General features: G+C 37.0%; 1 protein-coding gene across 1 annotated transcript; it reads left to right on the forward strand.

Moving 5' to 3' along the window:
• Positions 1-1266: 1266 nt before the first annotated feature.
• On the forward strand, positions 1267-26562 carry MYCT1 (MYC target 1). Its single transcript, XM_004460377.3, has 2 exons — positions 1267-1461; positions 23995-26562. Exons 1-2 carry the CDS (start codon positions 1410-1412, stop codon positions 24504-24506), a joined length of 564 nt encoding a protein of 187 aa, XP_004460434.2. The 5' UTR covers positions 1267-1409; the 3' UTR covers positions 24507-26562.
• The last annotated feature ends 951 nt before the right edge of the window (positions 26563-27513 follow it).

Consider the following 27513-nt stretch of genomic DNA (forward strand, 5'->3'; position numbering starts at 1 on the left):
AAAATGTGTAAAAATTGATAAAAGTGATCAAAAGCAACCTCATTGTTGGAGAATTAGGACAGCAAAGGTTATGAGAGAAATTTCACAGTAATTTATTTTAGTTTCCTAGAACCACTTAGGAATATGTTGCATGCTTAAAGATGATTTCTGTTTCATATCTAGTCACATTCTATTGACTAGTAGCGGGATTTGCACAACGCGCTAGAGATACTCAAAGATTCAGGAAACCGGATCACTGAATGCAGTTTTGTGCAGCTCCTGAATGCAATTCCATCCCGTTACTACCTCTTCCTCCAGCTTCCCAAAGCCCCCAGGAGCCAGTCTAAATTAATAGAGCTTGTAGACAAGGCCTCTTAAAATTTTAACTAACTTATAACTCCCCAAGTATCAGGTAATTCTTTTCAACAGCCACACTACTCTACCCATGCCCAGAATTTATCCGAGAGGAATTTTAACGACTTGTCTTCTTTGTTTATGGTCTCTTCTCTACCTGCCAAACCTCCCTTGCCCTCCACCTGGCAAAATTATTTTCATACTTTCGTACAGAGTACAGAACTCATCATCTCTTTCAGACTCTCCATGAAAAATGAATTGCTGTGATAATTATACTACTTGCTGTGTGGCACTTACATTTCTCTTGTAATTGAAGGTTTGCATTTATGTTTTCCTACTTGCTTTTAAATAGGTTCCTTCAGTATAGCAACTTTTACATATTTGCATATCAATGGAAAAGTAATAAAAAATTAAACATAAATGATATTTTACAGAAACATTTATGAAATGAATTAAGGAAATAACTTCAAAATTAATATACCAAAATATAGAGATAGCCTGTGACAAATTTTATTAAGTAAATGAGTTTCATAAAGAAAGAATATTAAATGAAAGTAATTATACTTGAATAGAATATGGAATTCTGAATAGCTCTTCTACTTTACCATACAAATGTAATTTTCATACATTGGAGAGTAATCTATTTCTCTATCCTTTATAAATTTAACCCAAACTGTTGTAGTTGAGTTTTTGGAATCTTTCTATGTATATCAGTAGGGACTGGGAAAGATGCAGAAAATATGTCTTACCCTAACAGCAGTGCTGGATGTGGCTGAGAGGAGGGTACCTAGTAATTTAGTTGAGGAAATGACGAGAAGGAAATTGTTTTGTGTCTCAGGAACCGTGTGGAATTCCAAGATAAGAAAAACAGTTGCTAATTTGAGTATAAAAGCAGGAAACATGATACACTTATTTCCTTTTATGCAAACACAAGTATATGAGGGGTTGTGTGAAAATTATTTTTTCTTCTGCTGAACCACAAAGACATATAATCAAAGTGCTTCTTTTGGATATATTGGCTTTTCTTTCTTTCTTTCTTTCTTTGTTTTATTGTATTCTAATTCTTGTGTGTTATTATGGCTAATAACACAACAAGTTTAGGGAGTCCGTGGCCAGAACATTTTTGGGGTAAGATATTTCCTTTAACTGTTTTTAATAGAAAATTAGGATTCAGAGATATGTGCTTCATAATTTATTAAAGGCATTGGAAATCTGAGACATTTTGTTTTCTCTAAAATGATTATTTAAATTTTTTTTAGATTTATTACAAGAAACACATTTACATAAAATGTGCTATGAGGACATTCAAGAAGAGTCTAGGCTAAAAGTATAGATTTTTGTCTGAGGTTACAAAACATAATTAGAAAAAAACAAGAACAAAACAGAAAAGAAATAAAAGTGGCAAGTAATTGTTGTTTGAGATATGACAGTGTGGACTTTGTTGGAAAATTTGTGTTTTATTTGCCTTAAGCTTATAGATTGTGTATTTTTAATGAAATCAGTAATTTCTATTGAGTTGTTTTCACTTACGTTGTCAATGTCTTTAATTTCCAATGTAACTCTAAGTAACAAATCTGTACTCAAAATGAATGAATTAAATTAGAGGTTTGCTATATAGGCTCCTATTAAGAAATTGGAGAAAAGTACGATAGAAGAGATAAAGTGTAAATAACATTGCATGCAACACTACAAAGGAAACTTATCAAAAGCAGATAAAAGGAACTGCATGAAAGCGTGTTTGGGGTGAGTTCAGATATAGTGGGAGCTAAGAGTCAAATGCTCCCTGACACTGACCTTAGCAGAATGGTGCTGAGCTCAAAGCTCCCAGCTGCTCGGGACTAGAAGTACAGCGCAGAAGGGCTAAGATATGAAAGGGGCATGTGCTCTTGGGCTCTGGGAAGCTCTAAAAGTAAAGAGGGCAATTTGGGTAAAATCCAGAAAAAAAAATTAAAGGAGAAATGGTGTTTATAGAAGAGCCCTATGATCCTACAGATTAAATCCAGCTAAGCATGATTTCAGACTTTCTGCTGTGATCAAGAAGGCATCTGGGAAACGGATGGGCAGATGAAAAGCGAGTGGCAGGGACACAGTCCCACTACCTCACCTAGTTGTCTGCCATCCCAGAAATGTGCCTGTTTTGTGAAGGGAATCAATTAATTTTATTATTTCATTCACCATTTATGTTTGCTTCAAGTCTGGCAAGGAGACGTGTTGGTGCACTTCCTAATAGCATTCTATAACAAAACAAGGAAGAAGAAACTAAATTATATTTGCATGTTGTAAAGAACGTTGTGGGTAGCGAATTAGTCCAGGTAGAATCCCCATGGATGATAAGGCTTTGAATTTCTGGGGTCTAATTATATATGTTTGCACCAATATTGTTTGCTTTCTCGTTTCAGGGAATGTGCATTTGCCAAGTGCTTGCTGTATAACAGCTAGGGTGTGTTTAAATGGAACCCATTGTTATAAAAATAAGTAACTTATAAATGATTTAAAAAATAAAATAACTCTTAATTCAAAGGTTAATCTGTAAAAGTCAGGTCTATTTTTTCCCAAACTATTCAAAGCGCAATTTTTGGTTTCCTTAAGGAAAAGAATTTATTATCCACTGACTAAAATATGGAAAATAATCATTAAAATAAACCTGAAAACATTAAGAGAATATTTAATTAGAGTCCATCTATTGAGCCTAAAAAAAAATAGGGTTTTTTGATGGAAATCTGTGCTTGAGGGGGAGTTCAAACTTACTGCTCCAAATAAGGTTCTGGTGTTCCTTTGTCTTAGTATGTGAATATAACAGAAAATAGATGGAAATAATGTGGAAGGGAAGTTCCACAACCATAAGCTGTAACAAAACCAATGCAAATATGTTGAGCAGATATAATATCTATGATTCTAATGATTTGGGGAAACATATGAAGAGTACGTTATTGCTTCTCAGGTGAAAATAAAAAATGTAAAATGAAAAACACAAATGTAAAAATGTCCTGAAATATAAATATCAACCTTTTAAATTTTCATGCCATTTTTTTTGCATCTCAGTTGAGATCTCTTTTGACTCTACAAAAGTACTATTTTGAAAATGTTGTAAAGCACACTATAATGTGTTCTCTGTAGCTTCCAAAATCAGTTTCGGCTTGGCAGTTTGAATTCAGAGAATAAAGAGTAGCTTAGGAAAGCAAAACTTGTACCTTGAACCACAGAAGGTTTCCATAATGAACACATTTAAGGTATATAAAAAGTGTTTTCCAAGTATCATTTTCCTGATTTACTTGAATGAAGGCTAAAAATAAGATAATGCTAACTTACATTTTCATAGTAGCAACCCACTGACACTAAATAGTGTGCAAGCATTAATTAGTGCAAGGATTGGTAACAAAATTGGCCCAAGAGTGACACCCCACCTGAAAAGCATCCCCATGCATTCCTCTCCTAGCTTGCTTTCATGCCCTTCCCTCTCTATAAGCACTCCCCATGAAAGCAAGTGAAAGTTTGCTGTGCCCTGCTCTCATGAACTAGCTGGTTAAGTACCACTAAACTTAGTTATCCTCTTAGTACTTGAGAGTCCAAGAGAGGACATAGGGCTTTTGGGCTGTGCCTCCTCCCCTCCCAGGCAATTTTTCTCTTTTGGATTCCATAGTGAAAAATCAGAGGGTAGACCTCATTTAATCCTCACCCAAGTATCTCTCTCCTCGAGAGGATTATACTCTTAAAAGTGAAAATGTGGCCATACCTATGCAAATATATGCATGTAGAGTTATGAAATAACACAAGATTATATATATGGTAAAATGGCAAGGACTGATAATCTGTTACGGGACTTGTTTGTTTTTCCAAAGGCCCCTAAAGCCTTCCTACGGAAAGGCAGGGCTTTAGCTGCTCCCAGATAGTCAGATCAGATTCCAATCAGGAGATACTTAGAAGAAGAACATTTAGTTCTTAGTTTTTCACTCATTAACTCATTCATTCATTAATTCAGTTCATTATTTCATTCAGAACCATTGGCTGGCCATCCATTATGTCTTAGTTGCCAGGGCTTCTTTAGCCAATATCACAGACTGGTTGGCTTAAACCACAGGAATTTTTTGTCTCAAGTTTGGAGGCTAGAAGTCCAAAATCAAGGTGTAGATATGAATCTGCTTTCTCCGGCGCGTCTAGTGTTCTGTGCTTGCTGGAGATCCGTGACTCAATCCCTGCTTCCATCAGATGACCATCTGTTTCCTCCTGACTCCTCCTCAACCTTCCACTTTGTGTCCAACATTCCTCTGCTTATAAGGACTGAAGTCACATTGGATTAAGGCCTGCCCTGATTCTCTTTGGCCTTATCTTAGTAGGGTCTTTGAAGATTCTATTTATTAATACAAGCGAGATCATACCCACAGGACCGAGGATTCGACCCTGACTATGTCTTTATGGGAGCCACGAGGCAGTCCTTAATACATAATCCATAACACGGTATTTATTAGGCAAGGTGTTAGGTGCTAGGGACATAAATTAGGTAGAGTCTGAGAACTTCAGGGGGCTCAGGAGAAATGTTCTCTGCAGAAGTAAAAATACCCAAGACGTGTTCATAGAGAAATATGTGGCTCAAGCGGAGGGTTTGTGTTTGGACATTACGGGATATAGTGGAAAGGGCAGGCTGGAGGCAGATGTGTGTAAGATTTCGAACGTCAGGGAAAGCGTTTGACCTATTTTAACCTAACCACTTTCAATTTAGTGATTTTGTCTCCCTGCCTTTCTCCTCCCTGGGCTTATGTTCTGTGGGTGGAAAGGGGGTCTGGTAGGTGTGGGGGTTATATGCTATTGTGGGGGGTTGGAGGGAGAGGGCTCCTAGCACTCTTCAAGTTCTGGCCCCTGCTGACATCTCTTGATGCTTATTTCTCATCTGCCATGGGTGCATCAGCAGCTCTCCTCCCTGCTCCTACTGCTAAATTGTCTTATTGTGAAATCTGGCTTGTACGGTCCATGAACACTGGCTAATGGCATGGATTTTCCTTCCCATAAGGCCTTTCTGGCCTACTCACTCCCATTCAGGTGCTCTTCAATGTATCTTGGTGGCACAGAATAATGGGATTTGTCAGGGGCTCTCAGGCCCCTCTCATTCTCACTTGTCCCTCGGACACTCAGGGCTCCTGGTTGACTTGCTGTCTTTCTTATCTGAACTGCCACAAGCTGGTAATGGTACTCATTTCTCTGCGATGCCCCTAAATCAATTTGCAGCTCACCACAGAGAGAGATGGAATCCTATCTCCATCTGTATCTAATGATCTGTACTGATGTCTCCGGCTTCATCCCTGATATTTATAATTTTTGCTCTCTGTATCTCTGTCCTGTAATCATTCCAGTGGTTTATAAATTTTTACAGTTTTTTTCCCCAAAGAAAGAATACTTGGCTTTATTAATTGTTTCTCATTTTTACATTTCCTTTTATTATTTTTGCTTTTTTCCTATTTCTTTAACTTATTTCTCTTAATTATTTACTCTCTTCTACTTTCCCTATGCTTTACTTAGTGGTCTTTTGTTAACTTCTTGTGATGGAAGCTTAAATCATAAATTTTCAGGCTTTATTCATTCCTTTCATTTTTAAAATTTTTATTTATTTTTTGAGGGACTGGGGACTGGGGATTGAACCCAGGACCTTGTATGTGGGAAGCTGGCACCCAACACTGAGCCACATCAGCTTCCCTGAGTTGGTTTTTTAATTTGTTTTGCTTTTTTTTTGTCAGGAGGTACAGGGAACTGAACCTGGGACCTCCCATGTGGGAGGCGGGAACTCAGCAGCTTGAGTCCCATCTGCTTCCCTTTATTATTTTCAATATATGTCTAAACATAACCTTAGGTGCATCTCACATGTTTTCATATTTCACTTTATAATGTAATCCAAAATTTTTTTCTTATCTTAGGTATTTGTGTTTGATTGTTTTTATGTTTCCATTCTCTACTGAAATGTTACAACTTATTTCCTTAGCTTATTAATTTGTAATTATTTCAAAATTTGTATCTCATGATTCTAATATATTGATGCCTTATTAATTTATTTTATTGTGTTTGCTCACTTTGCTTTTATTCATTTGGTCTTGTCTCCTGGAATATCATTTAATTTTTTATTGAATGACCAACATTGCATTGGGCCTTATAGAGGCAATTTAAGACTCAGTGAGGTTATCTTTCGCTAGAGAGGATTTAATTTTACTTCTGGCAGTAGGTTAGTGTAGGGGCATATCACTTTAATCCAATCTGAAATTGAACTTTTTTGGTTTTGTTTTATTTTATTTTGTTTCTGTGAGTTCTGTTCTTTTCCTGTATGCCCTTATTCCTAAGAAATAGCCTTCAGGGGTCCAACTTAGAGTCTGGAATGTTTACCAAATTCCGTCTTCCTCAGCAGCCCCAAACTCCAGGGTTTTGTGTTCTGAGCCTACTGACGTCGCCCGAGGTTCTACTCAGATTTTTTGTCTCTTTTTACAGATTACTGTGATAAGACCTTTTCTTTCTCCTTGAATTTTCTCCCTAAAGTTAGCAGTCTATGGTAGCTCTTTGTTGCCTTCACACAGAATTTCTAAAAATATTTTGATCCATATTTTATAGTTGTCTCAGTGATTTGATACAAGTTAATCCGTCATATACAGAATGGGATGTGCTTCCTTGTTCTTTTTTAACCTACTGATTACTAATACTAGTAGACCAAGTGTCTTTAAAATATGGCTTATGTCCTATACTTTTCTTCAAACTTCCTTCCAAAGCTGGAATGTTTCTCAGCTTCCTGCTTCTTTATCAAAAATGTATCTCAAATCTTATCTTTTCCATAATGCTTTTTCTAACCACCCCAGATACAAGTTATACTCTTAGAGTTAAAATGTAATGACACTAATCTCTCCTAATGCCTATGAGACACTTCTCATTTACTTGATGAGTTTAGTTTCAGTGATGATGGTCATTAGGATCAGGGGAGAAGCAGAGGAACCAGTGAGAAGAGGTTGTATTTTGTATATACTGTAAAAATAGAATCAATGGGATTTCCTGAGTGATGAGATACATGTAAAAATACTTATTCTGACTGTTTAAATGATGCAATTAATTAAATTTCCATGCACTAATACTATTCTCCTTTTTACAGAATTGCAAAAAGCTTTCCTATTGCCTGGACCATCTGCCTACACATGCCAGGGGTCCAAGAGAAGCATGGCCTTCTTTGATAATAGCTGAGTGTACGATTCTTACAGTTGCAGAGAGTTTTCTGAATGTTTTAATCAATGTCCCATTCTGTTGTCACCAATAAAATCACTTTTCAGTTTGGAACAATTCAACTTAAGGCCACTAGATGGTGACATCTACTAAATTTAAAATTCAACAGTCAAAATTTGATGTAGTGATTAGATTTATTGAAAACTAGATTTGCTATTAGAATTTTAGAATTGGAGGGCAATAGAGTGGCTGTTATTATGATGCCAAGAAGAGTCAAATCGCTTAGATAAGCTAAACAAATATCATTAATAATAGATATCATTCATTGAAGGCTTAATATTTGCCAGCTCAATACTAGTTGTGCAAACACATATTACAAGTTAGGGTCTAATTTTTATGGCAGTGGGATGCCTTACCAAAGTTAGAATTTGTTCCTTTTGCCTTCAAAGAGAGATCTGCTTTTTTAAAAATAATTGTGAGGTCTCCTTAGTTGTCCTGTACTGTACTTATGTGAAGTAAAATCAGGCCTAATTTTTCATCCCGTAAGATTTCTGAGAAATAAGAAGGCAGACAGTTCTCAAAGAAAGAATATCAGTGTCAATTTCTTTATTCTTTCAGTTACATTTTCTTTCATGCTAAGTTAGAAATAAAATTCCAAAAATTTCGTGTCAAAAGCCTGCCAGAATGGAATTATGTATATGAACGTTTAAAGCTGTCTGGCCTATAAATGATGTTTTCATTAGATATTTTCTGGATTTCATAGTTTTGGTGAGATGAACCATTCACTATAGTTAAATAAAAAGAATCCCTATGGAAAACCACTTTGTCCTACTGTTATGACTCTTGATACTTCTTTCTCATTGTTTTTTTGCATTTCTACATTTATTTTTGTAGTTTGGGTTCAATGGAAATTTCCAAGATAGATAATCTTTTCTTACCATATATCTCAGGAAGTCTTAGACATTTTCATGTCAGCATTATCATTTGTAACAATTCTAAAAATTCTGCATTTATGGAAAGGCCATAAGAATTAGTGCAACGACACCAGGGAGCCAAGAATGCCTACAACTGCAAGTAGGAAAATTGCATCAATCATCCATGTGGAATCTAAGCCCCCTCTCGACATAGAGGTGGAGTGGACATCACCACCCCAGGTTCCACAGGCTGGAGGAATAGAGTATGGATTAGAATGGATTCACTGGTATTCCACTATGGAACTATTGTGATAGTAATGGAAGAAATTGTAGCATTGATGTGGAGAAAGTAGCCATGGTAGCTGCTGAGGGTAGGGAGAGGGAAGAAGGAGATGTGATGTGGGGGTGTTTTCAGGACTTGGAGTTGTCCTGGGTGGTGCTGCAGGGACAGAGGCTGGACATCTGTGGCCATGGCCCACTGGGTGGACTGGGGAGAGTGTAAACTACAGTGTAAACCACTATCCATGTAGTGCAGCAGTGTTCCCAAATGTATTCACCAAATGCAATGAAAGTGCCATGATGTTGAAAGAGGTTGTTGATGTGGGAAGAATGGGGTGAGGGGGGTGGGCGATATGTGGGGACCTCATATTCTTTTAATGTAACATTAAAAAAAAAAAGAAGGGGGAAACAAATAATTAGTGCAATCATTTTTTAAATTTGTACTTTGACTGAATTATGGGTTAAGAAGTCATTTTCATGGTACCAGTACTCAACTGAAGAACAAATAATAAGCAAATCTATAACAAAGGCAATATGATACTTTTTTCCTAAGTCATTTTTTAACTTCTGTAACTCCATCTTATCCTACTTTACATTCATTAAAAATGTTAGTGTGTATCTACTATGGCAATTTTCATGCACATATAAATTTTTAAATGTAAATCCTTTCCAGTATCTACATAACTCTATTTTTTTCTTTTATTTATAATAGTAATGTGATATTTTGAGTCGGAATTATCTACTCTACTTGCCACCTGACCTAATTCTGAGCACAGACAAAACATCTTCAGTGTCAAATAGAGATATTACCAAGACACAGAGAGTGATCATTTCAAGTAGACTTATCATCAAATTGCTCTCCTGGAAATATAGTTGTAGTCCAACCAAAAATGAATGTCATCTTTTTACTCACAAAACTAGAATTTGTCATTTAAAAAGACCTTGTTGGTTGAACATATTCTAAAACAACTTCTCTACTGGAGTTTGGATATTACCCTTGTTTTCTTAGATTAGAACAATAACATACTTTGAAAATCAGTTGTCTAGTGTACAGATAAATTTCTCACCCCATCTTTCCAAATTTTCCCAATTACTTTAATAGGTAAGAAGTTATTTTCCTTTTGCTCTACATTTTAGAAGTTCCTATATTTTCCCATGAAACCCAACCTTATCTTATCATAGATAAACCCTTAGGAAAATTTTATTTGTCAGGAGATAGTGTGGTAGAGAAGCTCAAACAGTGTATGCTGATACCATGACCAGGAATTATTGTAACCTTTAAATGCTTTGGAGCAACTGAATCTATTTTCTCATTAAGATCTTTGTTTGTATGCAAAGCAAGGGCATATAATTTGAGAATTTGAGGTTTGGTCTTATTTTATATGATGTGTGAGTGTAAGCAATAAATAATTCCTTGCCCAGTGTTTTCAATACTCAGTTACTAAAATAAATCAAGTTTGTTCTACCACAGAAAACCATGGCTTCTTTTCAATGTCTATAAAATGAGGAGTTTGAGCCGAGGCATTTTTAAGAGTTTGCTTTAGCTGAAACCCCATTTCAATGACTCTGTATCCTAAGTTGTTGATATTTCAGATTCTCTATTGGAGGCTAATCACCAGGGAAAAATATCTCTAGAATATATAATATTGCTTTAATACAATTTTTCTAAGTATTTATGTTCATAACAGGCCACCAGATACTCTGGTATGAAATTGATAAAATATTTATTCAAGTTCTTCACTTTCGTTTTAGATTAAAATTTTCTTACAATAACACAATAAATAAATATGTGATCTAGCTACTAAGAGTTTAGACTGAAATTCTCTTTTGACTTTTTGCCAGGTATGTGACTGTGGCTTCCACTTACCTCTTTTGGTTTCTCAGGTTTAAAGTGGAATAATAAATGCGTTTCCCTTATGGAGTTATTTGACCATTGAATGATCTAATACAGGTAGTACAGTACCCCACACCCATAAATGCTAATCTTTGAGTGGTTATCTTACAGGATAGTTATGAGGATTAAATTAGAAATATACTACAGTGTTTAAAATAATAATAAAATCAAAATGTGTTGTTCTTTGTAAACTATATTCCTTCAATGATCAAAATTTCCGGAATCAGCTTTAGTGGATTTTTTCCAGAGTGAAATAATGGAATTTTAAATTTAGAAGGACCTGCCTTGCTGCTGTTGGCAGGAGAACCTAGCTTTAATAATAAAGGGTGAAGAAGTTAAAAATAAAAAAGTAGGAGTAGCTTACAGTTCATCTGTCAAGTCCATACAAGATGCATTTTTCCCTCTTCAAAAGCACAACAAAATCTAAATGGCCAATAGTCCAGCTTTTATGCGCCTGGTCTAAATAGGAAGAAGAATTTCTGAGGGATCTTGTTCATATTGTTTTAAAAAAACATGTCTCATAATTAACTCATGGATTCTCAGGAGTTCTAAACTATTGTATGAATAAACCCTTGCAGGAAAAAAACAAAAACAAAACCCTTGCAGGAACAACTGACTGCTTGGTAATGTACCACTTATTCATGGCAGAATGTTCCTACTTGTTTGGCTAGCCTCTCTGCCCTGAGCTATCACAGATAGCTCAATCTTTCATCACTCCTAATAGGTAACTTTACTCAAGGTTCTTTTCTGCTTTCTTGCACTAACAGTGGAGAGACTGAGCTTCTTAATCAGGTACTCGTGGCTCCATTTTCTGATCTTTACCAAGGGCCAATGATCCCCTAATTGCCAGACTCAGAGGATATTTTTCTTCTCTAATCTTAGTGGAAGTTTCTTTGGCTCTAAGCCCACGAGGGCAGACATTTTGTTTTGTTCATTACTGTCTATAAGCATAGCTCTTCTTGGAATCTAGCAGATACTTTATTTTTTTTTTTTTTTAATTTTTTTATTTTTTATTGACTTTGTAATAATATTACATTAAAAATATATATGTGAGGTCCCATTCAACCCCACCCCCCCACCCCCCCTCTCCCCCCCCCCAACAACACTCGTTCCCATCATCATGACACATCCATTGGATTTGGTAAGTACATCTTTGGGCACCTCTGCACCTCATATACATTGGTTCACATCATGGCCTATACTCTCCTCTATTCCATCATGTAGGCCCTGTGAGGATTTACAATGTCCGGTGATTACCTCTGAAGCACCATCCAGGGCAGCTCCATGTCCCGAAGACGCCTCCACCTCTCATCTCTTCCTGCCTTTCCCCATACCCTTTGTCCATTATGTCCACTTTTCCCAATCCAATGCCACCTCTTCTATGTGGACACTGGATTGGTTGTGTCCATTGCACCTTTATGTCAAGAGGAGGCTCAGATTCCACCTGGATGCTGGATGCAATCCTCCCATTTTCAGTTGTAATCACTCTAGGCTCCATGGTGTGGTGGTTGTCCTTCTTCACCTCCATCTTAGCTGAGTGTGGTAAGTCCAATAAATCAGATTGTAGGTGCTGGAGTCTGTTGAGGCTCAGGATCTGGCTATCACATTGTCAGTCCAGAGATTCAAATCCCCTAAATATATCTTAAACCCCAACATTAACTGCACCTCCAGCACATTAGCATGAAAGTCTTATGAAGGGAGATCCCATCTGAGTCCAGATTCATCACACATAAACACCATTTCCAAAGAGGGGCCATCTCTAGCAGATACTTTATATGTTGAATGAATTAACATAGAAATCACTCTGGGGCACCTGGCTCTTAATCATATCTGCCTAAAATTCTTTCCTCACTTTGATTCAACGTTAGTAGTCTTTCCTGTCTCCTCATCCCTCTTTGATGAATCCTTCTCAATTTCCTGTTTTCTTCTCCCACCTGTTGAATTCTGCTTTTCCTGGAAGTTTAGTCTCCACTCACTTCCCAGCACACTTTAACTTTATGTGCTTTCTGTGGGTGGTTGAAACTCTCTTAGAGCATGAAGAATTGCCAATTTTGAGCTTCTCTTTTAAGCTCCAGCCTTATCCAGCCCTGGAATTCCAAAAGGATCCCCCAGAAGCACCCTCATTCAACCCCCTCCTAACATCAGCTTCACCCCCAGACCCACAGTCTCCTCTTTCCCCTTCTTGATGAATGACCCTTGCCTCCCAGTGCTAGAACCCCAGCCATTCTGGAGTCTTCCATTTGTCTTAGTTACCAAATACAGTTGATCATAAAATCTATTGCCTCCTCCCTTGGTTTATCTCTTCTCCTCACTGACGTGTAGCGTCATTATATCCTTCTTGCAGGTTTGGTCATGGCCTAATTCATGCCTCTGTGTCTTTGAATATGTCCTTGTTCTGTCCAAAAGGTGGGGCTTCCTCACCACCCCAAATCTATCAGGCTGGGGACCATCTCCTTACCTGTTCTGACGCAGTTCCAAGGTTACCACCTTGATGAAAAATTTTCTCCCTATTACCTCCCATTTCCACCCATCCAACTCATTAGTGTATTTAGTTTTCTCAAATAAAGCAAACATTTTCTTCAGATGTGCTTATTTTAAACGCATATTGGTCCCATACCTTGGTGCTTATAGACTTAGACATAATAGATGTTCAATAAATGTTTTACTAAACTATGTAAATGGTCATACTTTTACTCTGTTCAGATATTTCGTTTATTGTCCATGAGACATATCTCTTCTTATTTTCCTATTATCTGTAGATACTTACCTTCTTTCTCTTGCTCATTTCATTTACTTTTCACTGGCTATTACCTCTCAATGTAAATCCCACCCATTTTTCAAGCACTAAGTCAAGGCGTATCTCCTCAAGTCTTTGACTTGTCTAGCCCATGGTAACTTCCAACCACACTAAATAGTACCTGTACCTAAAATTCTTTGTGTTTTTACTTCATATTTACTATTTGGGCTTTGATATCCCAAATAGAGTAAAAACTCCTCTGATACATGAGCAATATAATTTATACATTTGATGTCATTTTACTTCAGCTCCAGTATATATAAAATCTTCAATATAATTTGCACATAGGAAGGTAATGTTTTGACGATTTAAAATATAAATATAATTTGTGAGCTTTTAAAGTTATGGCAGATAATAGTTGTACTAGTTTGTGCTTAATTATTACCTTACTGTATTAAAGTTACACATTATTGCATTAAGATTAGTGTGAATTTATTGACATTTATTGTTTCATTGAAGATGAAACTTCACTTCTTAAAATCTAAGCTTCATGGAACTTTTTACTCATATTTTTTCTCTTAAAAACTTAATATTAATAAAATGTATTTATACAAACTGAAAACAAATTTCACATGAAGTGAAATTTGCGCTTTTGTTTTCCAGTCTTTTCTATATGATTTTCTATCATTTCTTTTTTTTTTTTTTTTAAGATTTATTTTTTCATTTATTTAATTTCCCCGCCTCTCCTGGTTGTCTGTTCTCTGTGTCTATTCGCTGCGTCTTGTTTCTTTGTCCACTTCTGTTGTCATCAGCGGCACGGGAAGTGTGGGTGGCGCCATTCCTGGGCAGGCTGCACTTTCTTTCACGCTGGGCAGCTCTCCTTACAGGGCGCACTCCTTGCGCGTGGGGTTCCCCTACACGGGGGACACCCCTGCGTGGCAGGGCACTCCTTGCGCGCATCAGCACTGCGCATGGGCCAGCTCCACACAGGTCAGGAGGCCGGGGGTTTGAACCGAGGACCTCCCATGCGGTAGACGGACGCCCTAACCACTGGGCCAAGACCGTTTCCCTCTATCATTTCTTCTGTATTTATTATCTGGAATTCTCCTGTGAGGAAAAGACTCTTGTATTATTTATTTATTTAATTTAGGTAAGTGGTTTCTCATTTTATTCAATGGGACATAAACTGTTACAATCATTATTTATTTACTTGCCCAAGTATTGCCAGAGTTGGCATCCACTTCTGGTTCACCATTTTGTCTTTTTGATATGTCTCCATCATTTTCTGAGTACTTATTTTCTGTCACTGCAGGATAGTCTAGGCTCATTTTATAATTTTCCTGGCCCCTTTCTGTAATCAGATGTTTGCTCAAGGAGCTCTTGTTCTTTTAATTGGACAGTGGTATTTAGAAGCCAAGATCTAAGAGCTAGATGTGCCCATTGGATTGGGATGTAATTGCTTCTAGGCACTCTATTCAGTAAAGAGTGCTGGGAAATATCTTTATTTCCACGTCTTTAGCTATTGCTACTCATTCTATCATCTATCTATCACCTCTCTATCTATAATCATCTGTCTGTATATCATCTATTTATCTTTGTCTATATAAAAACTGTGAGATCATACTGATATTTTTTGCTCCAATCCAATGCCATAGTGTTCATTTTAGCCATCCTCTTTTCCTCATTTGTAACTATACCTTTGTCTTGCAGCAAGAAACCCCTTTATTATTCATAACTTATTTACTGTTTTACTCAATCTTAGAATACACAGAAAGTAAATATGAAATTGTTAACCTATATCTCAGTGAAAAACAAACATAAGTAGAGTACTGTATTTGTGTAAAGATTTCTTTGATGTACAGATTTTTGTTGCTGGTTGGGGTGGTTGTTTTGCCTTACAGTATATAGATAAAGCATAGAATTCCAAAGTTGTGTGGATTAATTCATTTTGCCCTCCCCCCCTTCCTTTCAGAGTAATTTTGAATTTCACTTGTAATACAATGTGGTTCATTTGTTTCTCTTTGAATTCCATTTGGAAATTTAGGGACTTAAATTACTTTTTGAGTATGCTAAACAATGGCATGTTTCTAAAAGTCAGAACTAATACAAAGAGGTAAAGAAGAGAAGACTCACTCTCTTCCTTAACTTCTACACTGTTCTCACGCCTCTCCTTTCCATTTCCATCCCATCCCTTCCTCTAGTGTTTCCATAATAAGTAGTACATGCTACACAAACACACACACACATGAGAGAGAGCTAGGAAGTATCCATGAATTCCTCTTTTATCAGTAAGAGATGCTGAGTTATTAGACTTTGTCGAAGGTTTGTGCAGTATGTAAGGAAATATTCACTTCTTTTTCTTCAGATATATTCATAGCTGTATTATAGTAATGAATTTTCTAACATTGTATCACCCCTGTATGTCTAGAATGAATCCCACTAGGTCATGTTGCATTATTTTCCTAATATAGTGTAGGATTCTCTTTGATAATATATTATTTAGTACTTTTACATTTATGTTCTTAGGTTATATTGATCTGTTTTTCTATTGTCCCTTGACATTTTGGTATAATTCCCCAGTGAATCCATCTGGTACGGATTCTTTTTTGATAATTTAAGTTTTCTACAGATGTTGGTCAGTTTAAGATTCTTAAAATTAAGATTTTATTATGAGTAGTGTCATTTTTGGTCATCAGCATTTCTGTGGGAAATTATCCATTTAATTTTTTTTTGTATTAAAAACTGTAATGTTCTCTCATATGATTAAAATGTTCCTATTTCTAGGGTTATTTCCCCCTTGCCATTTCTTATTTCTTATTTTCTCTTCTTCAAGTAAGTCAGTGGTTTTTCTCCTTTGCTTTATTATTGGTGTCTACTGATTTAACGTCTGCCTCTATACTATAGTTCATTAATTTCTTCATTATCTTTAATCCTTCCTTCATTGTGCTTTCTTTGGTTTACTTTTTTGGTTTTGGTCTGGAGTTTTTGAGCTCTTAATTTGCTTTCATTTTTTCATTTTTATTGACAAATAGGTTTAGTACTCTAAATTTTCCTTTAGTTACTATTTTAAATGTATCCCATCGATTCCGAAATGTAGTGATTTTGTTACAGACTTAGTTTTCCATGTTGCTATGACTAATACCACATGATGGTTTGCTTAAACAATAGGAACTTATCGGCCCATAGTTCTGAGGCTAGAAGTCCAACATTGAAGCATCAGCAAGATGATGCTTTCTCTCCACAGCCTGTACCATTCTGGTTCTGGTTGCTGTAACTCTTGGGGTTTCTTGGCTTGTGTCCCTACCTCACATCACATGTGAGTCCTCTCCTTTCTCTTCTGGGTTCCGTTGACTTCTGGCTTCTGGCTCCTCCCTATGACTTTCTCTAATTATGTCTGAGTGTATTTTGCTAATTAAAAACTCCAATAATTTGGATAAAGACCCACATTTATTCAGTTGGGCCATACCCTAACTAAAAATAACATCTTCAAGATCTCCATTTTCAATGGAGTCACACCCACAGAAATGTAGATTAAGAATAAGAACATGTCTAATTTGGGGTATATATTTCAATCTACCATAGTTATCGCTAATTTTTAAAAATCTGTCCTTTCCATTTATATATTCCCTTCTACCCAAGAACTGTTTAGGAAATGCTTTTAAATTTTCAGGAGGAAGGGTCTTTTTAAAAAAATCTTTGTTAATAATTTTAATAATCTTTGTTATTAATCTTTGTTTATAATTTTCTTGCTTGTGATCAGAGAGTTTTTGTACTATTTCTATGTGTATTGGTTTGCCATTTTGATATCACAAATACCACACAATGGGGTGGCTTAAATAAAAAGCATTTATCGGCTTACAATTTAAGAGGCCAGAAGTCCAACGTCAAGAAATAGGCAAAGTGCAACTGCAAGCAGGGGAATCGCATCCATCATCCATGTGGAATCTAAGCCCACTCTCGATATAGAGGTGGAGTGGACATCACCATCCCAGGGTTGACAAGATGGAGGAATGGAGTATGGATTAGAGTGGACTTACTGGTGTTCTGCTGTGGAACTATTGTGATTAGTAATGGAAGAAATTGTAGCATTGATGTGGAGAAAGTGGCCACAGTAGCTGCTGATGGTAGGGAGAGGAAGGAAGAGATGTGATATGGGGGCATTTTCAGGATTTGGAGTTGTCCTGGGTGGTGCTGCAGGGACAGATGCTGAACACTCTGTGTCCTGCCATGGCCCACTGGGTGGACTGGGGGAGAGTGTAAACTACAATGTAGACCACTGTCCATGTGGTGCAGCAGTGCTCCAAGGTGTATTCACCAGGTGCAGTGAATGTGCTATGATAATGAAGGAGGTTGTTGATGTGGGAGGAGTGGGGTACAGGGGTGGGTATATGGGGATCTCATATTTTTTTATTGTAACATTTAAAGGAAAATAAAGAAGAAGAAGAAAAAAAGAAATAGGCAAGGCTTGTTTTCTCCCTGAAAACTGTAGCATTCTGGTGCTGACTGCTGGCAATCCTTGTACTTTCTCAGCTCTCACCTCTGTCTCATGTCACATGGCAATGTCCTCTTGTTTCTTGAGTCTCCTCTTCCAATTTCCCTTTGGCTTCTCCTGGTGGCCTTCTCTGACTCTGGCTTCCAGTTTCTTCTCTTTATAAATCTCCCAGAAACCCAGATTAAGGTCTACCTGCTTCAGTTGGCCACACCTTAACTAAAAATAATACCTTCCAAGGGTCCTATCTACAATACACATTAAGATTAAGAACATGTCTAAATTGGGGTATATAATTCAATCTACCACACTATGTAAAGGAACTTACTGGTATTTTCTTTGCTACCTAACATGCAATTAATTTTAGTTAACGTTCTATGAACTCTTGAGAAGACAGTGCATTCTCTCTGAATATATACCCATAAAATCTGACTTAATGATTATGTTCTTTATGTCTTCTATATCCTTATTTATACTTTTTGTCTATCTGATAAGTTTTATACTGAGAGCACTGTGCTAATATGCCCTGTTATTTTTTGTTTCATAAAGATAGTTCTGTGTTATTTGGTGCATAGATATTCACAATTGTTTATATCATTACTGTGGCTTCTGATATTTATCCTTAAAAAATACTCTTCTTTTTCAAATTAATGCTTTGCATTTTGACTTGAAGTATACTATGTCTGATATGAGGAATTTTTTCACTACCTGATAAGGTTTTCATTTTTAGCATTGTAAAAACACCTTAAAGTATGTTTTAATTTGCAATCAAATTGAAATTGTTTTCTTTTTTGTAGCTGAGTTGAATCCATTTACATGTATTAATAAGATGTATATGTATGACTTCACCTCTGCAGTATTATTTGATGTTATTATGAGTCTATTATCTTACACGAGGAATAAAAGTCTCCTTTTCTATGTTTTCTTTTTTTTTAAGATTTATTTTTTATTTCTCTTCCCTTTCCCCCTACCCCCATTGTCTGCTCTCTCTGTCCATTCATTGTGTGTTCTTCTGTGTCCTCTTGTATTCTTGTCAGTGGCACCTGGAATCTGTGTCTCTTTTTGTTGCCTCATCTTGCTGCATCAGCTCTCCATGTGTGCGACACCATTCTTGGGCAGGCTGCGCTTTTTTCACATGGGGTGGCGCTCCTTACGGAGTGCACTCCTTATGCATGGGGCTCCCCTATGTGGGGGACACCCCTGCATGTCATAGCACTCCTTGTGCGCATCAGCACTGTGCATAGGCCAGCTCACCCCATGGGTCAGGAGGCCCTGGGTTTGAACCCTGGACCTCCTGTGTAGTAGGTGGACACTCTATCAGTTGAGCCAAATTCACTTCCCTCCTCTATGTGTTTCCTTTGTTCTTTTATTCTCAAAATGTCATTTGATATTTAGGAAGTTAGTATTTTTCACTAATAGTTAACTTTTAAAAGTATCCTCATTCCTCTTTTTTAAAAATATTAAGCTTTTGGTCTCTGGTTTATCACTTCTTAATGGTTTCCTTTAACTCCTATTACCTAAACAAGTCAAAGGGCTTATTCCACTTTCCTCTTTCCTTCTCATTCTCCTCCCATTTTAGTTGCATTATTTTTGCTTTGTTGAAGATATAACACAAAACATGTAGTCTATACCATATAATATATTATTTTCCTACCTTGTTCCCACCTTTGTTTTGCCTTAAATCTACAATTAATAGTGTTAAATGCTTGTAATCAATTGTTTTGCTGAAAATTTCCCAGTCATTTTGTGGTTGGTTAAAGTTCGTCTTCTAGTAGGTTCCTTAAGAAAAGTTCATGGGTACAGAATTTCTTGGGATGAGCTTAAAACTTTTCTATTGCCTTGATCCTAAAGGATGAATATAAAATTCATGTTTCAAACTTTTTTTCTTGAATTTCTTGAAAATACTTCTCATTGTTATCTTGATTGGTGTGTTGTTTTTGAGAGGCATATCTATTTAATTATCTTCCCCTTGTAAGTATTATGATTGAGAGAAAGGTTTCTTTCTTTGCTTGATAATTTTACTAGCATATGTTAAATCCATTCTTCCTTGGGTACTTCATAATTTTGTTTTGTTTCTTAATGTGATTTTTAACTTTTTCTTTTTTTCTTTTTGTCCTGTTTCTTTTTTGTTGTTGTTAATTTGTGTTCCTAATTTAAAATTTTCTGCTTCACAGTGCTTTCCTTTATCCTGAATGCTTGATTGATCATATTTAATATGTTATAGATTGCTATAATTCAGAGTTTTTATGTGTTGTTCTTTCTTTTTATTTTGTTTTTCTTTGCCTTTTTTTTTTAACTAGGTATCTGGGATTGAACCCAGGACTTCATACATGTGAAGCAGGTGCTCAACCAGTGAGCTACACCTGCTCCCCATTTCTTTGCTATTTTGTTGAATGAGGATCTTTATCAGCAGAATTGTTTGGGTTTTATTTTGGATTTTATTTTTATAGTCTCTTAAAATATATTTTTCTAGGTGAAAACACTGCTTGTGCCTATTGATTTCTGTGGACTGGGCTTTTGGCTGGAGTGGTTTTTGAGATTCTTAGTTCAAAAGTGCCCTCCATCGCAATTGTTTCTTCAGTGGTTGACTTTTATTTATTGAGGGCAGAAGTAGGGGAGAGATTGTGCATCATTTTATTTGTTAAAAAAATTTTTTTTGTCCTGAAGGACCTTAAGTTTTCTCCCCACTCTTACCTCTTTCCTCCTTCATTTTATTATTTTTTAAATTTTATTAAGCTGTAAGTCACATCTTTACAAATCACCCACTTTAACATTTTTAGGATAACCACAGAGTTGTGTCACCATCACCACAGTCTATTTTAGAGCATTTTTATCCTCCCCAAATAAGCCCTGTACTACTACTCTCTCAATCCACCCTAGCCAAAGGCTACCACTAGTCTATTTCCTGCCTCTATCGTTTTGCCTATTATGGGCATTTAATGTAAATGGATCTTTTATGACTGGTTTTTTAAACCTCTTTTTCTTCACGAGAGGAAATACCTTTCTAAGATTGTCTCCTTACGTTCTTAAAAAGCACTTGGAAATCTGTTTCCTATAGTCCATGTGCTCATGTACAAGAATACTTTTCCATTATTTTCACACTGTTTTCCCAGACCTGCCTTACTCTTTGTGAAGTGTCGTGGCAGAAGCATGGGTAATAATTGGCTGGTATTTGTTTATTATGTTGGTCGTTTTTTGGGTAACTTGAAGTTTGGATATTCTTTGCTTTTAATCACTTTGAAGGAGTGAGTTTTGTATGTTTTTATTTTGTTTTTTTTTTTCTATATTGACTTTTTTGAAGAAATATTATTAAGAGTTTCTGATTTACATAACTGCCATTGCTTTGCAACTCAGACTTCCTATTAACATATTTAATCAGAATTTGGTGTTCTAAATTTTAGAGACATTGGTAGTTGCAAGTTTATTTAGAATTGTATTATATTATGGAGAAGGATAATTTTAGGTTTTGCGTACATTCATTTGCTTTTTCTTGATATAGCATAAATCCCTGTCTTAAGAGATGGCATTTTAAGGCTGATTCAATATTAATTTTTGAGACACATTTTGGATGAACAGTGCTGGGCCTAGCAGATCTGTAATTTAAAAGTCCTCTTCTATTATAAAGAGTTTATTGTTAAGATTTTAGAGGATTTTGATATAAGTACTTGTGAATATAATTGTGAAATTAGGACAGCCAATATATTTTTTCACAGGTGATAAATGTGACAATATAAAATAGAATGACACTAAACTACATCTTAAAAATAGGAAGCTATGCTTCTTATGTATTTATAATATTGGTTGTTTTGTTATTTATGCATTCTAGATTTTCCACATATTGTCATAGATAACAAGTTGGAAGGAATCTTGGCAATCGTAAGCACTATCTTTTTTTTTTTAGAAATAATGAAATCAATGAGTTTAAACAATTCTTTAAATAGCAGAGCATCTTAGATACAGAGCTGAGTTCAAAATTCCTGTAGAAGTTAGCTTTTGCTGTGTAACAAACCCCTGCAAAACACAGTCGCTTAAAACAACAGTCATTTACTTAGCTCATGAATCTGTGATATGGGCAATTTAGGCTGGGATCAACTTGATGAATTTTCTGCCAGGCTCTTTCACGCATCTGCAGTCAGTAGTGGGTTGACTAGCATATGAATTATCTAGGATGATCTCACTTATGTGCCTGGAGGTTAGAAGAGTCTTGGAGGGGGCAATAGCAGTGACCGTGCCGTGTGCCTCTTCATCCAGCAGGCAAGCCTGGTTTTGTTATATGCTGGCAATTTCGGGCAGTGAGGCTGAATGGCTTCAGGCTTGGGCTAACTTCACTTTCATTGCATGCAAAATGATGCGAGCAATGCAAAAAAGAAAGGTGCAAAAATTTGTGGGCCTTTAAAATTTCAGTCTTGCAACCCCAATGAATTGACTTCTACTCCACAGCTCTCTCAATACATTGCCCCTGGATAAATGCTTAGACAAGAGAGTTTGTCTCTCTACTGAACAGTAGCTAATTTTTGTCTAGGAAATTTGGGGGACTTCCTAAAAGAATTGAAGAATGACTTTCCCAGAGAAGATTAAAAGATAGTGTCCAGATAGGATCAAAAGATGGGGGGAAATGCAGAGTTTTGAGAGGGCGTAACAGGTTTTAAAACAGGGAGTAAATCAGCCTGCTTGAGGGTTAGGTCATGGGGTGGGGTGTGGGAAGCCGTGGTTGCTGGTGAAACTGACTGGCTGATGGTGAACCCAGCAAATCTTTCCATGTAAGGCAGAGGCTCAGTGACGTTTCATTCCAGAGTTGATTTTAATTCAAAAGGAGAGGCAGAAAGAAAATTTCCATTTGGAGAAGGCAATGTAAACAAATATAAGTTCTATGAATTGGAGGATACTGGTGTGTAGCAGAGATTCTTGGAGGTTCACGGGGCAGTCGCTTCATTATCAGAACAAGGGCGTGATAGCAGCAAGAGCTGGAAATTGGGGTGAAGAAAGATCCGGATAGTCTGCATAGGTCATGCCATCAGGAGCCAGTTATTAGCAACAGCTCTGGAATCCAGGAAATAGGACATAAACCATATCAGCCCCCACTCCCAGATGATCCTAGCTGAGCACTTCCTAGCTCAGAAAGAGCACAGGAGTTGCAGGTGGGAATGCCAGTGGGATGATGAAAACAGAGAGAGGAAAAGGCACAGCCAATGTGACAAAGAAATTCTTTATCAGCTTGGGACATTACTTAGTATTGCAACTCTAAAGGAAATAATCTTTGCACCCCTTTTGCAACTCTGTAAAATAAATCGAGAGCTAAAATACAGCCTTAATGAGACGGTTTTGGCTTCTTATTTCTTAAAGATGATAACACAGCTTAAGCAACCTGGAAGACTACCACTGAAAACTTTATTTTAGATTCTTTTGCTTTAGTAAATGGAAGCATAACGGCTCCCATTTGCTTATATGCAAGTAAAAGCACTGTATTATCTTTCCCTAATTCAAAGTATGTTTATTTATTTATTTTTTGGTGTTTCTTTTTTTCCTCTCTCTCTTTTTTTAAAATGTTACATTCAAAAAATATAAGAGGTTCCCATTTTACCTCCGTCCCCTCACCCCACTCCTCCCATAACAACAACCTTTTTCATCATCATGGGACATTCATTGCATTTGATGAATACATTTTGGAGCACTGCTGCAACACATGGATATGTTTTACATTGTAGTTTACACTCTCCCCCCGTCCACCCAGTGGGACATACAATGCCCAGCATCTGTCCCTGCAGTACCACCCAAGACAACTCCAAGTCCTGAAAACACCCCCACATCATATCTCTTCTTCCCTCTCCCTACCCTCAGCAGCTACTGTGGCCACTTTCTCCACATCAATGCTATAGTTTCTTCTATTACTAATCACAGTAGTTCCATAGTAGAATATCAGTAAGTCCACTCTAATCCACACTCTATTCCTCTGTCCTGTGGGGAGCCAAGAGTGTCTGCAACTGGAGAATTGCATCCATCATCTGTGTGGAATCTAAGCCACCTCTAGATATAAGGGTGGAGTGGACATACTCAAAGTATGTTTAACTTAATCATGAACTCCAAGTCTGAGTTACTAGTTACCTTGTGTTTTGAGTTGAATACCTTTCTTAAAAAATGATTTAGCTATTTGTTTTCTTTGTTTCAGAGGATCTTATAATATCCTTCACAGTGTCCATGGCAATTGGGCTTGTAATTGGAGGACTTATTTGGGCTCTCTTTGTCTGTCTGTCTCGAAGAAGGGCCAGTGCCCCCATTTCACAGTGGAGTTCAAGCCGGCGATCTCGAGCTTCGTATACCCATGGCCTCAACAGAACTGGGTTTTACCGCCACAGTGGCCCTGAACGGCGAAGCAACCTGAGCCTGGCCAGTCTCACCTTCCAGCGACAAGCTTCCCAGGAACAAGCCAATTCCTTTCCACGAAAGTCAAGTTTCAGGGCTTCCACTTTCCATCCCTTTCTGCAATGTCCACCACTTCCAGTGGAAACCGAGAGTCAGCTGGTGACTCTGCCCTCCTCCAATACTTCCCCCATCATCAACACGTCCCACAGTCTGAGCCGCCCTGATTTCCGCTGGTCCAGCAACAGCCTTCGCTTTGGCTTTTCAACACCGCCCCCACCTGCCTATGAGTCTATCATAAAGGCGTTCCCAGATTCCTGAGAAGCTTTTGGTTGTTGCTGTTTCTTGGCTTTCTTATCTTGGAGTGAAAGTCAAGCATAAATAGGCTAAAAAGAATTGTCAGGGCAGGGCCCACACTATGAAGGCATTTCCAGTGCTGAGGAGAGTTGGACATTACTGTGTATTCGTACCACATTTTCTTCTAACCTATTTTTACCTTGAGTCGCACAAATAAGTAATGGTTTTCCAAGTAGTTATATATTTATATATTTGGTATTCAATGTGAGGCTTGTTAAAGATGGTGATTCTATCCAAGAATCATCTGTGATGCTGTATGTATATATATTTTAGATTAAAATATGACCTTTGGATATTTGTGGTTTGCAATCCTCACTCATTTTCCACTGTGACTATAAAGGGGGGAAAATCACTCTTTAAGAAAACCAACAAACAAAAAACAACTTCCATCCTAAGGAATTTTCATTTTACTTGCTTTAGAATGACAATGGAACCCGACTGACATCTTATAAGCTTGGAATCTTAATGGATTATAAGGGCAGAATCTGACAGAACCTAGGAGAGTCTGAAATTCCTGAATCTATGAGAAATGTGTGAATTAAGTGGAACTCTGTTGGTGTCATAGGATATGGCAATGTTGAAGCTTAATTTTGAAATTTATTTTTTCTCAGAGGGACTCTTTTTGTGCATTTCCCACAGACAGTTACCCACACCACTGAGGCAAAATCTTTGGATTTGCCGACGTGGTGATGTAATTTTTCTTCATTGTTGTCATTACACTATGTTGTTACAAAAGCAACAGCACATCCAATTCATTTGACCTGAAAACAAACCGAGTTTAACCTGAGTCTGCATTTTTCTTAAGGGAACCATTTTCTTTCTTTGACTTAGAGCTAGCAACTGGGAAAGCATTTTAGCTGGGCAGTTCACTTGTAACTTCACAGATGAAGGAATCAGGGTCCGCTGGGGAGACAGAGTCTGTCAGTGAAGTAGAAGGTGCCATTGTGAAGAATTCTTCCTCGATTCACTCTTAAATACCAGGCAGCATGCCTCCTTTGCTTCTTTACGAATTTCTAACCCCCGAAGCTGAAGAGCCTTCTACGACGACTACCATGTGGTATGGCATGGGACCTGGTGCAGAATGGGCCACTTCCACTGGTGGCCACTTCCAGGTTCTTAGACCCTTAGACCCTCTGTCACCCACATCTGACACCAAATATTGGTGCTAGAGGGTTTCAGTGGGCAGACGCGCAAAGCTACCCCTTTCCATTTGGGACATGAGTTACTAGAAGATCATGAGAAAGGTCTATAGTTAGTATATGACATTGTGAAAATTTAGCTTACGTTCCTTTTTGTTTGTTTCTCTGAGTGTTGGGATTTTCAGTGAAGAAAAATGTATTCTCATTTTAGTTTCCACAGAGTAGTGGTTGCAAGTATTTGGGTCTGCCTATGGCTCAAGAATAATTTTTGCATATGAGAGCTTCTGTATAGCATTATCTTTATTATTTTTATTTAGTTTCATATTATCCATTGTTCCTCAGAGATGATTATTTTTCATGATGCCTACAGATGGATGCTCTCCAACGCAAAATGCCATAAAGCAAGACAGGAAGGAAAGAAAAAGAAGGGGGAAAGGAAGGAAAAAAAGAAGGAGGAGAGGTTTAAAGATCTTACAGGATAACCAAGATCTTATGTTAGTTTTTATCATAGAAATTTAGCAGTTCTCTTATAGCGAGAAGGACTTCCAGAGAGTGTTAAACTTAGTAACAAGGCAATTTTTTTTACTTGCATGTCATCCTTAATATTTAATATAAGAAGTAAGCAAAGGGTATGGTTTTTATCTAGAATTTACACTGGGAGTAAAACTGCTTTCTATCTCTCAAATTAGGAAAATGAGAGCAGAAATCCTCTGTTGTATTGAACCATCTGGCAGAATTGCTGCCTTTCCCCCCTTCCAGTATCTTGTAAATATTATATAATGTATGAAATGTGAAATTAAAGCAAAACCTGGAGACTTTAATTGCAATTGTTTTATTTTAAATGTTTTGTTGATTATTAAATAAAATTGATCTGATGCCAATTTTGGTTCACAGATTATTATTTTTTTTAAGATTTTTTATTTATTTCTCTCTCCTTCACCCAGTTGTCTGCTCTCTGTGTCCATTTGCTGTGTGTTCTTCTGTGTCCACTTGCACTCTCGCAGCACCAGGAATCTGTGTCTCTTGTTGCTGCATCATCTTGCTGCATGAGCTCTCTGTGTGCAGCACCACTCCTGGGGGTGGGCTGCACTTTTTTTGCACAGGTGGCTCTCCTTGTGGGGCATACTCCTTGCACATGGGACACCCCTATGTGGGGAACACCCCTGCATGGCAGGGCACTCCTTGCATGTGGACCAGCTCACCACATGGGCCAGGAGGCCCTGGGTTTGAACCCTAGACCTCCCGTATGGTAGGTGGATGCTCTATCAGTTGAGCCACATCCATTTCCCACAGATTATTTATTGAACTAATAAAAACACTCCCTTTTAAAAAGCTAGAAAGTAGAAAATTGTAAAATTCAGATATAAACTAGGAAAACACATTAGATTAATAATTTTTTTCTAATTAAGGGTTTTGAACTTATTAAAATTCAGTGAATTTAAAAAGTCTCCTTTTTGCTTTAGCATTTAACCCAGTGTAGACTATTCTTTGTAAACTAGAAGCCTGAAATATAAACATTATTTTTTATAAAAATGTATAATAGAAAAAGTGACATCACAAATAAAGTGAACAAGATTTTTCAATGAATTCAATGAATTCATGTAGATATACTAGTAAATTATTTGTTAAAAACATTGTTAGATTCTTACCTCCCTCTATATATAGCAAAATAATTCCAGAATTACTTAATTAACATATTTAGAAGATAAACATTCTAAATACAGGCCACATTAGAACTAAAGGAAATTTGATATGAATGTTTAGCAAATCTGTGAGAGAGAAAAGGAACACTTTTCTAAGCATCAAAGGAAAGGAATAAATAACAAAAGAAA

This window comes from Dasypus novemcinctus, chromosome 28 (assembly GCF_030445035.2).
Source record: "Dasypus novemcinctus isolate mDasNov1 chromosome 28, mDasNov1.1.hap2, whole genome shotgun sequence".
In the NCBI taxonomy this organism is placed as follows: Eukaryota; Metazoa; Chordata; class Mammalia; order Cingulata; family Dasypodidae; genus Dasypus; species Dasypus novemcinctus.